At 42.4% G+C, this 15,995-nt stretch overlaps 1 protein-coding gene across 1 annotated transcript in view; it reads right to left on the bottom strand.

Moving 5' to 3' along the window:
• Positions 1-11,597, bottom strand: part of IL7 (interleukin 7) — a 29,667-nt gene extending 18,070 nt beyond the window's left edge. Inside the window, exon 1 of the mRNA XM_075550640.1 lies at positions 11,395-11,597. Within this exon, the coding sequence (XP_075406755.1) occupies positions 11,395-11,541 (147 nt within the window). The 5' untranslated portion in view covers positions 11,542-11,597. The remainder of the gene's footprint in view (positions 1-11,394) is intronic.
• Between the last annotated feature and the right edge of the window lie 4,398 nt (positions 11,598-15,995).

The following is a 15,995-nucleotide window of genomic DNA, read 5'->3' as shown; positions in this document are numbered from 1 at the left end:
TTATAGGCAGAGCATTCGTTCTTCTGGGCCCTCTAAAGGGATTCATTTCTTAATATCAGAGCACTAGAAAGCTCAGTGAACTAAAGGCATGAATATCCATGGTCCAAAATAGCTTCCGTTATGGACTTAAAAATGTTCTGCACAACATGAAAACAGAATGTAAAGATTTGGGAAATGGTGCAAACTAAGGGCCCGTGTGCTAGAGTGTTCTCCAAGGGTATTCATACACAACCTTGTGTAAGAAACGTTAAACCAGCCATCGATGGATCTAACCGGGATCACAGCAGAAAACCTATCAGAGTGAAAGGCAAAAGATGCCATCTATCTCTGGAATTCTACAGACAGAAACCAGGTCGCTAAGAGAACAGGTAATCCTTAGTGGGCTCCAAAGGTCGGCAGGGAGAACAGGAAACGGGGCTCCTGGGTTTCAAACAGTGGGGCCACAGCGCGCAGGTTTCAAACAGTTGGATATTTACCAGCTCATTTCTCCAGTGTGCAGCTGTTGCTAAGTTATGTTGGGGGGTGAAGCTCTCACCGAAAAACCAAAGAAGAGAGGCGGCCATGCCCAGAGAGCAGAACAGGGCTTGCCAGATCTGAGACGGTGGGTCGCTACTCAGAACTAGGAGAACGGACCTTCCTAAAGTCAAAGAAGCTGAGCTACCATTCCAGAGAGCCTGGAGGGTAAAGGTAAGGCCCAGAGCTGAAAAACCGATAATCCAGAGAATCCAGAGAAGCAGAACCAACCAGAGTTTGGAGAATCGGACCGTTGTCTAGATAGTCTCAGAGAAGAGTGCATTGTTTTCTAGCCTGGTGAGTTAATGTAATTGTGTGTGTGTGTGTGTGTGTGTGTGTGTGTGTGTGTTTGGATTTGTTTAGTGACTGTTATCCTTTACTTCCTTTCAATGTTTCCCAATGAAGTGGGAAACATTCCCACTTCACTCCCACTTCCAAGGTAGTGGAAATGTCTACCTTGCACTTGTTCTACTATTCTACTTTAAAAACAGATAACTTGTTATGGCAGTTACATAATCTTCTGTCAACTTGCGAAGGGGTGGAATCTAGCCTGTCAGTCAGGTCATAGCCAATGAGGCCTGTGTGTGGGTATAGCCTTCTGCACAGGATTCTGGGAACTCCTGTCTTCCTCGCGAGAGGCGGGACACACTCTCTCCCAGGGAGACTTTCCTGTTGACAAGACACATGGAGCTACACTGATGGAGCCAGAGCCCTGGAGCTGGAGCTGGAGGAGTCATGTGGAGACCCACACCGATGCTGAGATGCTTCCACTGCCACTGGATCCACAAGACTTTCCACCCACTGGCCTGTGATCTTCCTGCACTCGGCATCATTGCATGTGTTGTGTGAGTCTGACGTGGAACTTATAAACTGGTATTGGACATATGGGCTAATAGTAGACATATGGACTTGATCTGGACTTGGCTGGGATGTTTTCTTATGTACATTTACTCTTTATATAAAATTCTTTCTTATACACATATGAGTACCTATGAATTTGCTTTTCTGCCGATTCCTTTGGATGCTGCATCCCCTCTACGCCGGGCGGTGAGAGGAAGCCCTAGCTCGAGCTAGCTAATAAACTCCTTTTGCCGCTTTTGCATCTCAACTGGTCGTGATTATCGCGTGCGCCCAAGGTAAGCTCGGCTTCCTTCCCAGAATCTAATATTTGGGGACTCGTTCGGGATTGGGGATTGAGAGTATGGGCCCTGCCATGGACGCATGGACCGACCTTGAGGTAGGAGGGTTTTTTTTTTCTTTTCTAAAATTCTGTCCCGACACGTCTATGGGTGGCGCCGTAAATTGGGACCAGAATAGGACTGAGGCGGAAGCGCCAGCGCGGTCACTGGTTGGGTTTAGAGTGGGAGACATTCTCCTGTTCCCCTGGTAACTTCCGGTTCGGGTCCGGACCTTGTCATGATTCAGCACTTTTTGCCGAAAGCCATGTGGAGACCCCACCATTCTTGAGATGATTTCCCTTCACTGACTTGGCTGTTGCCCTCCTTTGGGTCTCTGTTTGTCTCTTTTGTGAGATGGTGGAAGATTTTTGGATTGTTGGTGCACCTAGGATGATGTTGGAGCTGTGAGCTTTGGCAGCTCTGGGAGGTATGTTTTCTTGATGCGCACTGAACATTTAATTAAACTTCTTCTCTTCATACACGAAGAAAAAAATTTGTTTTTCTAGTCACCCCAGAGTAACACACTTGTTTTCTAGAGTCTACAGGTTCCCAGATGAAGAGAAATTGTGTCACAGATTGGACTACAGCTAAGATCGCAGCTGTATTTGATTTAGATTATTATGAAATGAATAATGGCGTTTGTTTCTTACATTAAAGATTAAAGAAAGGTGCGCCTTGAGTCATTTCTTTGGAGACATAAAAGAGAATAAAGAAGCAACCAGATGGGCAAAATAGAGATCTCTGTAGAAATAGGAAAAAAATTTAAATGATGAACCTTCTTTCAGGGCTGACAGAGAGAAAGCTTTTCTCTAGAGCTGACTTCTAAATTCTGACGTCTGGCCTTCTAAACTGTGAGGAAAATAAACTCCTGTTTATCAGAAACGTCCTGTTATGGTATTTCCATTACAGGAGCGCTAGATAAGTAAGACAAGGACTACCTGTATACAGATAGAAGATGAATTGGTCGAAAGAACTTAGAAATGACCTAGTGAAATACATTAGAAATTGTCATGGGTAATAGTAGTCATTGCCCATAACTTAAAATAATAAAACCATATACTTGCATTTACATGAGTCATTATTAGGTTTTGTCATTTATAAACTCACTGTCATTGAATCAATTCAACTCACAGAAACACTATATCGGTTTTTTTGAGACTAAATCTTATGGGAGCAGGTACCCTCATATTTCTCTGATTAGCTGGTAGGTTTGAACCATGGACCTTGAGGTTAGCTGTCCAATTTGAGCCCACACCACCATCAGTAGCTTTTTATCTTTGTAATTAGCATCTGTCCTGATGACTACAACTTACATAATTCACATACATAAATTGTTTAGGAAAATAACTGTTCCTTGCACAAATTAATATTGTATAACATTGCAAATGTTTTGTATTAAATATCATAAAACTATTTGATAGTGATCCAGAGAAATTTTTAATAAAAAGACATATTCCATGGAAAGTACACAAGAAGAATTAAGAGTCAGAGAGAGAAAAGAATTGTTGTTTGAAAAAGGAACAATTAGTTCAGATTTATGTGCTAGGTGAGGATTAGGAAGCTCATTAGAAACCACTTCATAGGAGGAGGTACTTTTGTGGGTAGCTGAGACTTGGGCATTGGTTAATAAAATATAAATATTCTAGGATGAAATACAATGTGGACAAAGGAAATATATGATTTGTTAAATATAGAGGACCACAAAACCCAAACCCAAACAAATTAGACTCATTGTCATCGAGGCATTCCTGACTCACGGTGACCCTGGAGGACAGGATGGAACTGCCCAGTGCTATTATCTTTGCAGAAGCAAACTGTCGTGTCTCTTTCCTGAGAAGTGTCTCTGGTTGGCAACTAGACGCTTAACCACTGCACACTTGGACTCCTTCATGGGAACACAGGGTGCCAAGGAAGACTGTAAATGAGGTTGGATAAGGCAAGTAGGTGGACATCAGATTTAGGGAGTCCTTGAATGTCATATGTCACTATGAGTTAGAAGAGACTTGCTGACGGTGGATTTGAATGCCATGTAGTTCGCAGTAAGATCTCTGTAGCGCTTTCGTGGTCAGCCCTTCAGTAAACAGTTTCTGCTCACTCCGTTTTGTTGCTTGGTCTCCCTATAAAATGTCCACCTGAGCTGAAGTTACATAGTGCAGGTAAAACAAACGAACTGTTTTTCCTTATTGGCTACATTAGAATTTGTGACTTCCTCTCTCTCTGCTCTTTAGTGTCAAATTACAACTTGAAATACATGTATACATCTTAAGATAGATAATAGGTCCTGTGATGCCACGGTTTCATTATTTTCTTACATAATATGGTTCGTTTGTGGCTACCCAGTATCATTGCTTTTGATGACGTTTTCATCCCTGCCTTTGGTTGCCAGTCCCTTAAAGACAGAAATCGTTCTCTTATTCTTCCTCTCTCTCCTCATACTGAATCTCGCTAAGGAACAGAACCTTGATAAGCAAACGGCACAAACTTGCTGGTCGACAGTGAAGAGGACATGAAGAGCTTACTGATGAAGATCAAAGATTACAGCCTTCAGCCTGAGTCACAACTCAATGTAAAACAACAACAAAAGAAATTCACACAATAGGACCAATAAGCAACATCGTCATAAATGGAGGAGGGATTAAATTTTACTTGAATGCACAATAAAAACTCATAAAAACAGCAATCAAGAAATCAAATGACATGTTGCATTGGTAACCTCTGCTGCAAAAGATTTATTTTAAAAGATTTCTATTTAAAAGGGTGGGGGGGAGGATGTTACTTTGAGGAATAAGATATGCCAGACCCAGGCCATAGTATTGTCATGGTCATCGTGTGTACATGAAAGATGACTAATGAGTTAGGAAAGTCAAAGAAATCGTTGGGCTCTTGATTGATTGCATCAGCAAAGATTATTAAATATGCTCTGGGCCATCAGACGTCTGCTTCAAAGAAGCCAACATTCCATACAAGGCAGGATGGCCAAATGTCATCTCATGTGCTGTAGACAGGCTAGCAGAGGGACAGCCCTGGGGAGGCTGTCAAGGCTGGTGAAGTCGAGTCAATGGCTATGGGAAAACCTCACGGCTGCAACCATGGGCGAGGAGGCGGAGTGGGCAGTGCTTCCTTCTGTTTCACAGAGCCTCTATGAATTGGAGCTGACTACCTGACCCATAACAAAAGCAGCACAGATCATAACATTTGTCATACAGCAGCACACCGAGTTACATGGTTAGGGACCCCTGTGTAACAGGACGGAACACTGCCTGGTTCCCTCCCCACACATGTACTTAGTACAAGCCCATTGTCACAACTCGTGTGTTCATCTATCAAGTTGATGCTTATTCATAGCAAACCCAAAAGGTAGGACAAGGTAGAATTACCCCTGTGGGTTTCCAAAATTATAATTATCTATGGGTGTACAAAGTCCTGTCTTGCTACCGCAGAGAATCGGGTAGTTTCAAACAGCTGACCTTGCCGTTAGCAGCCCAATGCATAACCACTAGGCAACCAGGAAGTCCATAGTGCTTGTCAATAATGAAGTCAATTACAAAGAACTTCTGACCCATTACTCAGGGTTCTTGACACTAAATTACAAAACTGTATCACCGAATAAAACATTAAGTAAGGTATCTTTCTATATAAATATAGACAGATTTACACTATTACAGATGGTTGCTTTACTTAGCTTTAAAAGCTACTTTTAGGCTAATACTCCAGAGCCTTTTCTGTTCATATTTAGTGGTCAACATTCAAGACAGACTGAAAAGGGGGATATTGCTCTATTAAGCTTTCTACTAAATTTATTCATTCTTTCCACAGAAGGGAGAGGACACAGAAAATGTTATACACTGTGCTTTCCACATAATTGAAATTCCACACAAATAGGAAGCCCTGCCTGCTCCCATGTGGAGGGCAGGAGTCCTATGCCGAATATTAATCTCCAGGTTTGGAGTCTACCTCTGGGGAGTGCCTGTGCCCGACCCTGGACCGTCTGTGCTATGTGAACACCACTGTCTGGAGCGGTCACACTGAAGGAGAAACAGCAGTCGGGCATATATTTATCTCTATCTCCAGATCTTTGACTCTCATAAAGATGGTATCCAATGATACCTAATAACAAAAATTAAGATATAAAGAGGAGTATTCCAAAATCTCCGAGAACAATCATAAGGAGAGAGGCTGAACAATGTTTTCAGGATGTCACAAATGGCTCGGTGAGCATAGCATTCCCTCATGTTCCTCTAAGCCTTTTATGTTTCGTATTTATTTCATTGCTTGAACATCATGGTTTCTAACAAAGGGGAATGCGACAAAGTGATATATGGATTCAGTGCATTTTCTGTGAACGTTAATGACATGAAGCAACATGAAAGGGAAATTATCCCATCTGTTCTCTTTACCAGACAAAATGTACTTGTCTGGACAGCTGAGTGTTTTTCACAGACGTTTGCCATTGGCGTGATGATCAGCAAAATATTCTGAGATTTATTTTCCACACTCTTTCCCTGAACTACCAAAGCCTGTAACACATATGAGGACAGTTTTATGAAAGCAGCGCATTGGTTTTCCTGGTCACTCATGTACTCGGCACCGGAATAGAAAGCTGATGGGGACACGTGAGGCACATGCTCACGTTTGTTATATTCTATACAGTGTTTGAAATGTAACTAAATTTTCCGCATTCACGTGATAGTGGTAATCCAGCATCAACACCACCTGTGATCTTATTAGAAAGATCAGTAAGGTTTCACGCTGTAGCCCAAAACTACAGAAGCAAAACTCTGAGGATGGGTCCTCTGAGCCTAGAGACTGGATGGATCTGTTTCAACCCATCTTCCCTTTGGTTCTGACCACTCCCTCGGTCCATGCCCATCAACACTTTTCACCTCAGTCACTGATGTTGTCTCTTCTTTTCTCTTCTCGATCAGACCTAACCCACAAATCAAGGACCACACAGCTGCTCAAAAAACATTTTAAGATAAAAACATGGGATACTGTCAGCCGGATGCCTGAGTAAGCGGCTCAAGAATCTTTCCCTTTACAGAAACATAGCACACCAACCAACACCCACCCACAGAAAGTGTCAAAATCGACTGTGTCAGCCTGTGAGAACCGCGGTTTACCGCCACCAATGGAACAGAGAATTAAGAGGCAGGTCATTTGCACAGGGCTGCAGTGCTCTGTGGCCTTTCCGCTTGCCCATGCCCCACGCTTGTCCACTCACTGACTGACACGGGCACAGACGCCTGCCTTCCCCCAGTGGCATTGCGATCCTTGGCTCTGGAGGAAACAGAGCAGATCTTGTTCACAAGTTAATATGTTTGCCTGAAAGATCTAGTCCCCGGCACTCCTCTCTTTCCCCCACACTGTGGAACTTTGTCAAAGCAGAAAAGAGACAGCTTCCCCAGGAAGGCGCTTCCTTGTTATGTGTGAATTAGCACTCCGTTCAATGGCTGAATAGCATCCCATTGTCTAGATATATTATTTAGTCATCCGTCAGTTGATTGCCACGTTCTGGCTGTTATGAACATTCATATACGAGTGTTGGTGGCGTACTCCTGGGTATATAGGTAAGAGTGCAGGTGATGGGTGATATAGGAGCTCTGTGTCCTAAAGGATCGACCAAACTGCTCTCCAGAGCGGCTGCACCATTTCACATGGCTGGGGGAGAAACTACACGCAACATGGTCGGCAGTTCAAAAGCACCAGTCACTCAAGGAGGAAGATGAGGCTGTCTACTCCCCTAAAGAGTTACAGTCTCCAAACACCACATAAAGTTAACGATTTCCTTATCAAGCAACCTCACTGCTGTGGAGTCAGGGCTGACTCACGGCGACGCCCTTTGCGTTTCCAGGTGGGACTGTAACTGTTTATGACAGTAGAAAACTCTGCTGGTTTCGAACTGCTGACCATGCGGTCTGCAGCCCAGCATGTCACCACTACCCAGCGGCACTCCATTGACTGTCCAAGAAATGGAAATCAAAGCAAGAAAAGTATTTTCCTATTGTCTTATATGATATTTTTGAAACACGGATGAAGATGAATATCTCATACACTGCCGTGCAAACTGTATATCTGTCCATCTTGCCAGAAAATAATAATACTTATCCAGAATCTAAAGAGTCTTGGTAGCACCATGGTTAAGTGCTTGGCTTCTAACCAAAAGGTCCACAAGTTAAACCCACCATTTGCTCTAGAAGAGAAAGATGTGTTCATCTGCTTTTGTAAACTTTATAGCCTTAGGAACCCTCTGTGGGCAGTCTTACTCTGTCCAATCGGGTTGCTCTGAGTCAGAAGAGACTTGAGGTTAGTGGGTTGGTTAGTTGGTACATTCCATAATTAACAGACCATATAGAAAAAGGAGGGGTTGATTTCTATCCTTCCTTTGCTCCGAGGGAGGGAGAAAGCAGGACTCTTCATTTACCCAGACTTTATTTTGAATCTACATTATAGTTCATGTCCTTCTATTTTCATACTTTTACCACTAGAGTTCACATCCTTACTCCCTCAAAGACCCTACAATGGTAACAATATATCAAACATAAGTCCAATTCACAGTCCTGGCTTGGAGCCTACTTCTGCCAATAGGCAATCATGGGCCTTGTTTTTTTGCGTGACATTGAGGTAAAAAGATTAAATTGGTTAATGTACAGAAACCATGCTGACCATGATGCTCAGTGCCAGAGTCAGCTCTGACTCATAGCGGCCTTCTAGTGTGGGGTAGCAGGGCCCTGGTAGGTTTCCCAGACTCTGACTTTCGCCAGAGACCATAGCAGCCTCCCCATAGACCTTGGTATTTTTATGATCTCCCCGAGGCTCTTTCTCCATGTGTTTTATCTTCCCGAGTCAATTGTCCATCGTTGAAATTCCACAATTAGCTTTTATAAATGTTCATACTTCCCTTTGTTTTTATCATAATGTCAATATATACCATTCAACAAATATTTACAAAGTAAATAGAAACAAAACTCTTATAAATATCAATTTCAACAGGTATCATTTTTAGAACTTAAAAAATATTTAATATGTTCCTTCCTAAGCTTTGGTTTTTTGTTGTTGTTTTTAACCGAGATGGGGCTGATGAAAGAATCTTTGACTTAACAGTTTCAAGTCTTGGTTATGGTCTTTGGTGATCAAAATTTTGAGTATTGATTTCCTCATCATTAACATGGTTATGTTGGACCGTGTTGTTCAGTTCCCCTTGACTGAATGTTCTACCAACTTTGTCGATGTAAATTAGTCTGTATTATTTCCTTTCTCCTTCTTTTCAACTGAACAAGGATCCCTGGTGTTGTAGAGGGTTGTGTGTTGGGGAACTAACCACAAAGTCAGCAGTTCAAAACCACCAGCTACGTTACTGGAGAAAGAAGAGGCTTTCTACTCCTGTCAAGAGTGACTCAGACCCCCAGCTGCCATTCTGCTCTGTCATATAGTATTGCTGTGAGTTGGAATCTCCTGGACGGCAGTGAGTTTTGCTTGATCGATCTTATCAAGGGTCCAGGTGGCACAGGGTCACTAGGAGGATGGGACTGTATGGCAGTGGGGTTTTCAGGTTTATCTACTGATGGAATTAAGATTTTCATGGCAATCTTCACTTGGATGTGTTACTTTATGTAATCTTCTGTACTAAACTCTTGAAGAATAGTAGCAATATTTTCCTTGTCTTATTCTCATCCTGGTTGTTGTTTCTGTTGTGTGTTTTAATAAGCTAGACTCGCTTATAGTTCCAGAACATGTGCTATGACAAAACTCTCCTACTTTTGAATTTTCCATGTGGTAGTTAAATAGTATGTCAACCAACTAGACACTCCTTGCTAGAAGCAGAGTTTAACCTGTCAATCAATGTATAGCTTGATAAGGCCTCCTTGGGGGTATTGCCTTCTGTATAAGACAAATATCAGACAGAAACAATTCCTCGCTGCTACTTCACCGTCCTCCTCGCTGGGACGTTGCTGGGACTCTGGGTCTGCCTCCAGTGGTGGCCCATGTGGGCTGCCCAATCCTGACAACTGCCAGTGCCCTGACCTTGCTTGGATCCATGTGACTGTGCACTCCCCGGCCTGTGATCTCCCTGCTTTCTGCTTCCCTTTTGGTGCCCTTGGCCTGAAGCTACATGAGCCTCAAGAGAGGCCCAGCTAGCACTGGACCTACAGACTGGAGTTGGACTGGGCTGGGGCACCTTTTTGATGGAAACTTGCTTCTTGTATATAGAAAGAACTGGTTCATTTCCATAGAAACAAACCCAGCCTAACACGATCCATATCATGCTGCTGAACTGTGAGTACTAGTTCTGATCTATCCTGTCCTCCGGGTCACCACGAGTCAGAATCGACGAGGTGATAGTTTGGTTTAGTTTGATAGTTAATGAAGATAAATATATAACATGAGCTGTAACAAAAACAGTTATCCTTAGTGTGTACTTCTGTACTGTTCCTTGTCAGGGAGCAAAAGTAGAGACGTTTATTTCCCACACCCCCTCCAGAAAGTATTACACAAAAAATTTCAAATGATCATCCTATCAGTGAGAAATGTGGAGGGATCAATGAGTAGGGTTGAAGCATCAGAGAAAGGAGACAATGTCTAGACATTTATGAACATTCGAGAAGGGCTTTCTTCACCATTTGGGCCTTTAATCTGACTGACAAGGATGAGTGGCTCATCAATCAACATATCCTGAAATCTTCAAAAACGTAAGTCAATAAATTGCACACATGCAAACATAGATCCTATCTGTACATACACAGATACATCAAATGATGTATGCATGAATAGATGTACACAAATGGGAAGGCGTTACAGGTGTATGGACACTTTCCATTGTCATTCAATTCCACTTCCGTGAACTTTCTGCAGCCTTCGCAAGTATGCCTGCTGCTGTTGGAGGTGACTGCCGAGTCACAGTGATCCTTACTTGGCAGAGCCCCACACTGCGCAATCCTGTGTTGCTCTCGCAATGGGTGGTGTGTTAAAGGCCAGTGTTACAGCCACTGGGTCAACCCATGTCAACAAGCATCTATTCCTTCCTGGATGATCCTCTGTTACCATCTACCAAGCATGATATTCTTCTGCATAACATGTGAAAAGGTAAGTGAGACAGAGCCAGACCATCCGTGCAGCTAGGGACCATTCTGCCTGAACTTAGGGCACAGGTGTTCATCCGCGTGAGACTCCCTGCGGTTCCACGTTCTACCAACGCCCACAGTTCAAAGGCTGCAGTTCTTCCCTGCTTGTCCTGTTTCAGTCTTCCAATGTGTAAAAAAGTGGCTGATAATATCACAGCTGGGATCAAGTCTACCTTAGTCCTCAAAGTGACCTATTTTTTTTAACACTGCTTTTGTAGCAGACTTGTCCAACACGCTGGGTTATTTGATTTCCTGGCTGCCTATTTCAAGGGCTCACTTACGATTCACATAAAATAACTCCACATCGTTTTACATGCTAATATTTTAATGTTCTACTCTGCTGGTTTACCACTTCTACTGGAATGCTCTATGGAGACCAGTACTGTAAGAGAGAATCAAAGAAATGCAGACAGTGAGGCTACTCATGCTTTCAAGTTCAGCAGTAAAGAGACATAGGCGTCAAATGGATAGTTGTGAGTTTTAGAATCTAAGAAAAAATTATTTTTAGAGGGGTAATTAATAAAATAAGCTCTAATTTCAAATTATCCCAGTGAAACTATGAAGGAATTAAAATAAACACATACCAATCCATTGATGCTGATCATTAGAATGTTTCTATAATCGTTGCCTTCTTTACCTTCAAGCTCACAGTCAGACGATGCTACTGGCAACAGAACAAGAATCAGGGGAGGAATTCCAAAGATATACCTAAAAGAAACTAAATTCAACATTAGATAAGTATAAACTGTTAAAGGTCATAGCATATTTAATTTATGTTGTACCAATAATCTTGACCAATTGTTCATAATAAAAATTTTAAATACATCTTGGTTTCTGAATGGCCAAAAGGAATATTCTGTAACCAAAAAGAGTGGGACATCATTTTGGTGTGGAGGTTATTTCACTTTTTTATCTGGCAATTCTTCTCTGGGGCACTGTAGAATAGATATGATTAAAGGAGAGGCTAATTCTGGAAAGCAGACAGCTATCAAGTTAACCAGAAGCCGTGAGGTTGACACTGACCCCAGGTGCTCCCTGTGTGTCAGAGTAGCACCATCTCCATAGGTTCCCAATGGCTGATTCTTCTAAAGTAGACTCCCAGACCTTCCTTCCAGGGCATTTCCAGGTGCACACAAACCTCTAACTCCTGAGTCAGCACTGAGTGCCGTAACCACTGATACCATCCAGGAACTCAGGAATATAATGATAGTTGGTCGAGCCCAGGTTGACAGTGTCTGCAAAAAAAGACACCCAAAGATACTAGAAGGACACAAATGGCACACACGCATTGTTGAAATGCCACATAGAACTGATGCCACGCAAAGTGTGTTCATGTACGGTGCGCTGTAGTCCACGTGCCCAACTGCGCTCTTACCACCATGCAGGCACCACTGCATTGCCCTGTAACCACATTCTTTTTTCTCCAATGCTGGTCCTTCAAATGTGTCCCATCCCCCAAAGTCTGGAAAAGGTCACACTGTGACTTTGGCCAGAGCTTTATTCTCATCACGCACTGCTCTTTTAGTACCCGAGGCTGCCTTGTCATGTGAAAAAAAGGCAATCATATCACTTGGGGTACTTGCTGCAGACATAGAGAACTGTGCATCCTTCCCCCTATCCCGAAGCCTAACGTGGGGATATCCAGGAAGCTCTTTCCTTATAAGCCTGCTATAATGTCTTGTTGCATCTTTCGGTACACAGAGGATTATTGGAAATATATTTCCTATAATACTATCGACTGCAAAACACTTCACACACATTTCTTCTCTGATTAAGAGTACAAATAACATCCCTTCAAACCCAGTGAACTAATATTGTGTTCAAGGTCTAAAGATTTAAGTATATTGTGGTAGTTAAATAATCTGTTGTCAATTTGAGACTTAATTGTGAAGGGGTGGAGTTTAGCCTCTCAATCAGGTCGCAGCTTGATGAGCTCATTTGGAGGCACCACAGAGATAAATAGCTCGCTGGAGGTAGGACAGAAACACACTCCCTGGGAGACATTCCAGCTGACAAGACACATGGAGCTACACTAGTGCCCTGAGCTGGAGGAGCCAGGTAGAGACCCCTGCCAGCATTGAGTTACTTACAACACCACTGGATCCACAAAACCTCCCACTTACTGGCCTGTGATCTTCCTGAATTCGGCATCATTCCATATGTTTCGTGAGTCTGGAGAGGATTTTATAGATTGGTATCAGACATATGGGCTAATATCGTACTTATGGACTTGATCTGGGCTGGGATGCTTCCTCAATAATCAATTGCTCTTCTATACAAAGCTCTTCCTTATACATATATAAGCAGCTCTATGAATTTGTTTCTCTACTCTACCCAGATTAACGCATTATTGTTTTTGCTGTTAATCGCTTACAAGTTGATTCAGCCTTACTGCCATTCTGCGTGTTCTTGTCTCCCAGGTGCAGAGGTAGTTGAGGGCCTAAGTCTACCAACAAGGACTTCATGTCTACCATAAGGTTTCCAGTAACATATTCATTCTTCATATCATCTGGCTTATAGAACACCAATTTCCAATACATAAAGTGCTGTTTATAACCTGTATTTTTCTACCTTGTAGACAAGGTAGTACAGGTGGCAACAAAGAAAAAGCCTACATCTTATCTTCAAAGAAAACCGAACATGTAAGAGTAAGACATAAAATGTATTCACAGCTCTGCTGCTAAAGTACCTATCTGTACGATACCCACCATTTCCCTAGGAAGTTGGTAATGCGGTGATGCCATCTTTGCTTGGGTGACTACCATCTACCAGGCATTGTTGGCTGCCATGACCGTATTATTTAAATGTAAAAACTTGCACGTTATTCTTTTTGTAACACACGGCTCACAGCAGCATATCTGGATTTGAATCCAGGTTTGTTGACTCGCCAAGAGTAGATCAGGGGATGCCACAATCTTTTGATAACATATAATCACATGTAATGAAGCACTTCCTTCTGTCTCTTCCTTTACTATCCCTTCAGTCTGTAGGCTCTCAAAGAGCAATCAGTTGGTAATTTACAGGTTGTCGCGGGCTTATGGTGGGATGTTTTACTTCTGACTCATGCTGTACATTGAATACCTCACTTTTTAAAAAGTTTTCATTATTACTGTCATATTCTTTATAAACCCGATCTTCATTTAGCTTTAGTAATTGCCATGAGAATGATTACATTAACAAATTATGTACTGTAATATTATTAACAGTAAAACCTCAAACTGAACCCAGTACCATGAAGTTGTTTCTGACTCCTGGGGACACTTAAAGGGTTTTACAGACTGTAAATTGTTCATGGGAGGGGAAAGTCTCATCTTTCTCCCAGAGTGACTTGTGGCTTTGAACTACTGACCGTGCAGATGGGAGTTCAATGCCTAACCCGCAGTGGCACCAAGGGTATTTCCTAAGCGTGGTGTGTGGTAATTTGAATATGTCATAAATCGAGGGCTACCTGTACTTACTAAGTTTCTGACTTGTTATTAGATTTATAGAAGTAGTACCAAATCAAATTAATTTCTTTGTCATTTTATAGGTTTTCTAAAGGTATATATAGAAAGGAGTGGATGATTGAAAAAAGGCATATAATTTGAAATGAGTTTTAGGGGGAATGTAATAAAATAAACACTAGTTTGAAAATGAGAGTGTATTTCCTCTTTACCCAAATGCTATTTCCAAAACCCACTTTTATGTTTCAATAAATTATATGCTTTTATTTTCTATGAGCACGGACTGATTTGTTCTTTTCATTCAAGTTTTCAGAAATCACTATGAAGTGCACCTGAGTAGGCGTCTAGTCCAGCACGGTGGGATCAGATTGCTGCTGTCCTCAGGATGTTCACTACCTACTCCTTGGAAGTAGACCAACAAGCCTCCCGTTCTTCTTTCTTAAGCTGTCTTAGTCTGCAAACTCTACTGAAGTCGCTTCCTCATCTTGGAACTACCCAGCAACAGAGAGTGGTGGCTGTGTTTGAGGTGCTGAGAATCAAACTCACTGGGAATCAAACTGGACTTCCAAATAGAAGGCAAGAATTCTACCCCTGCCAATTACTGCTCCCTAAATTCATAGCAACATATTTATTTTTGGGGTGGCACCTTATGAATGTTTGCAAATTACAGTTGGGTGGAAAACTAAACCGTGTATTGTAACTAAATGAAACTACAGATTACAACTCGATTCTTGATTCTTAAACACAATTTGTCCTGTCTGAATAGAGTGTGCTTTGTTGCCTTTGTTGGGGAAGAATAAGTTAGCCCTAGATTAACTTGTTTGTGTTACGGGCTGTGGATTCACACTCATCCGAGAGAGTAGAAACTGTCCCCTAGGTTTCCCGAGGCTGTAAGCTTTACAGGAGAGCACTGGTGGCTAACGGAACATTCCACAATTCAAACCCACCAAATGGGAGAAAGCCTTCAACCTAGGGAACCCCATATGCGATCCCTGAGAGTCAGAGACAACTCAGTAAGAGTGGATGTAGTTGGAATCTTTACAGGAACAGACCACCAGGTCTTTCTTGCAAGGAACTATTGATGGGTTCAAACTGATGGCCTTAAACCATTGGGTCTTAGGGATTCTCCGGATGGGCAAGGCCACTGCAAGATTACAGGCTTCAGAACACGGAGATGGGGCTTTTCCTCTTGGAATGACACTGAGCTGTCGAAGTGAATGGCAAAAGCTCTTTTAAGCTTCCTTGACCTGATCTCCGAAACCTTAGATTCAGAAAAAACTTTAGATGAAAAGAGCTCTTAATGAGTCAATGAGATGGACTGACAGAGCGGCTTCAGCAAGGATTGTGAGGATGGCACAGGACCAGGCAGTGTTTCTCTGACATGTAGCGTCACCATGAATCAGAATAGACTTCCCGACACCTAAGAGCGGTAACAAGATGTTTCCCAGTTCTCAGACACCTTCACTGTAAGCACTGCCATGGCCATCCCAATACAGAAACTCTTTAGACTGGAAATGGCTTAAGAGAGCATTCTGTAAGCACAACCGTGCCTCACACCCCATACTAAGGACTTGCAGTTTAGTCTCTCATTGAAGTCTTTTCTCCACAGACCACACAGAAAATAACTGATGGTCTAGCTGAAAGGTGCCTTTCTAGATGGTTCTCACAGTGGGCGAGAAACTCTCCTTTTATTGTTTTGCTTGCATTTGTTTCAGACTACATAGTCATAACCTTCCCCTCCC

Source organism: Tenrec ecaudatus, chromosome 5 (genome assembly GCF_050624435.1).
Source record: "Tenrec ecaudatus isolate mTenEca1 chromosome 5, mTenEca1.hap1, whole genome shotgun sequence".
NCBI lineage: Eukaryota > Metazoa > Chordata > Mammalia > Afrosoricida > Tenrecidae > Tenrec > Tenrec ecaudatus.
This window is presented reverse-complemented; position numbering and strand designations above follow the sequence as displayed.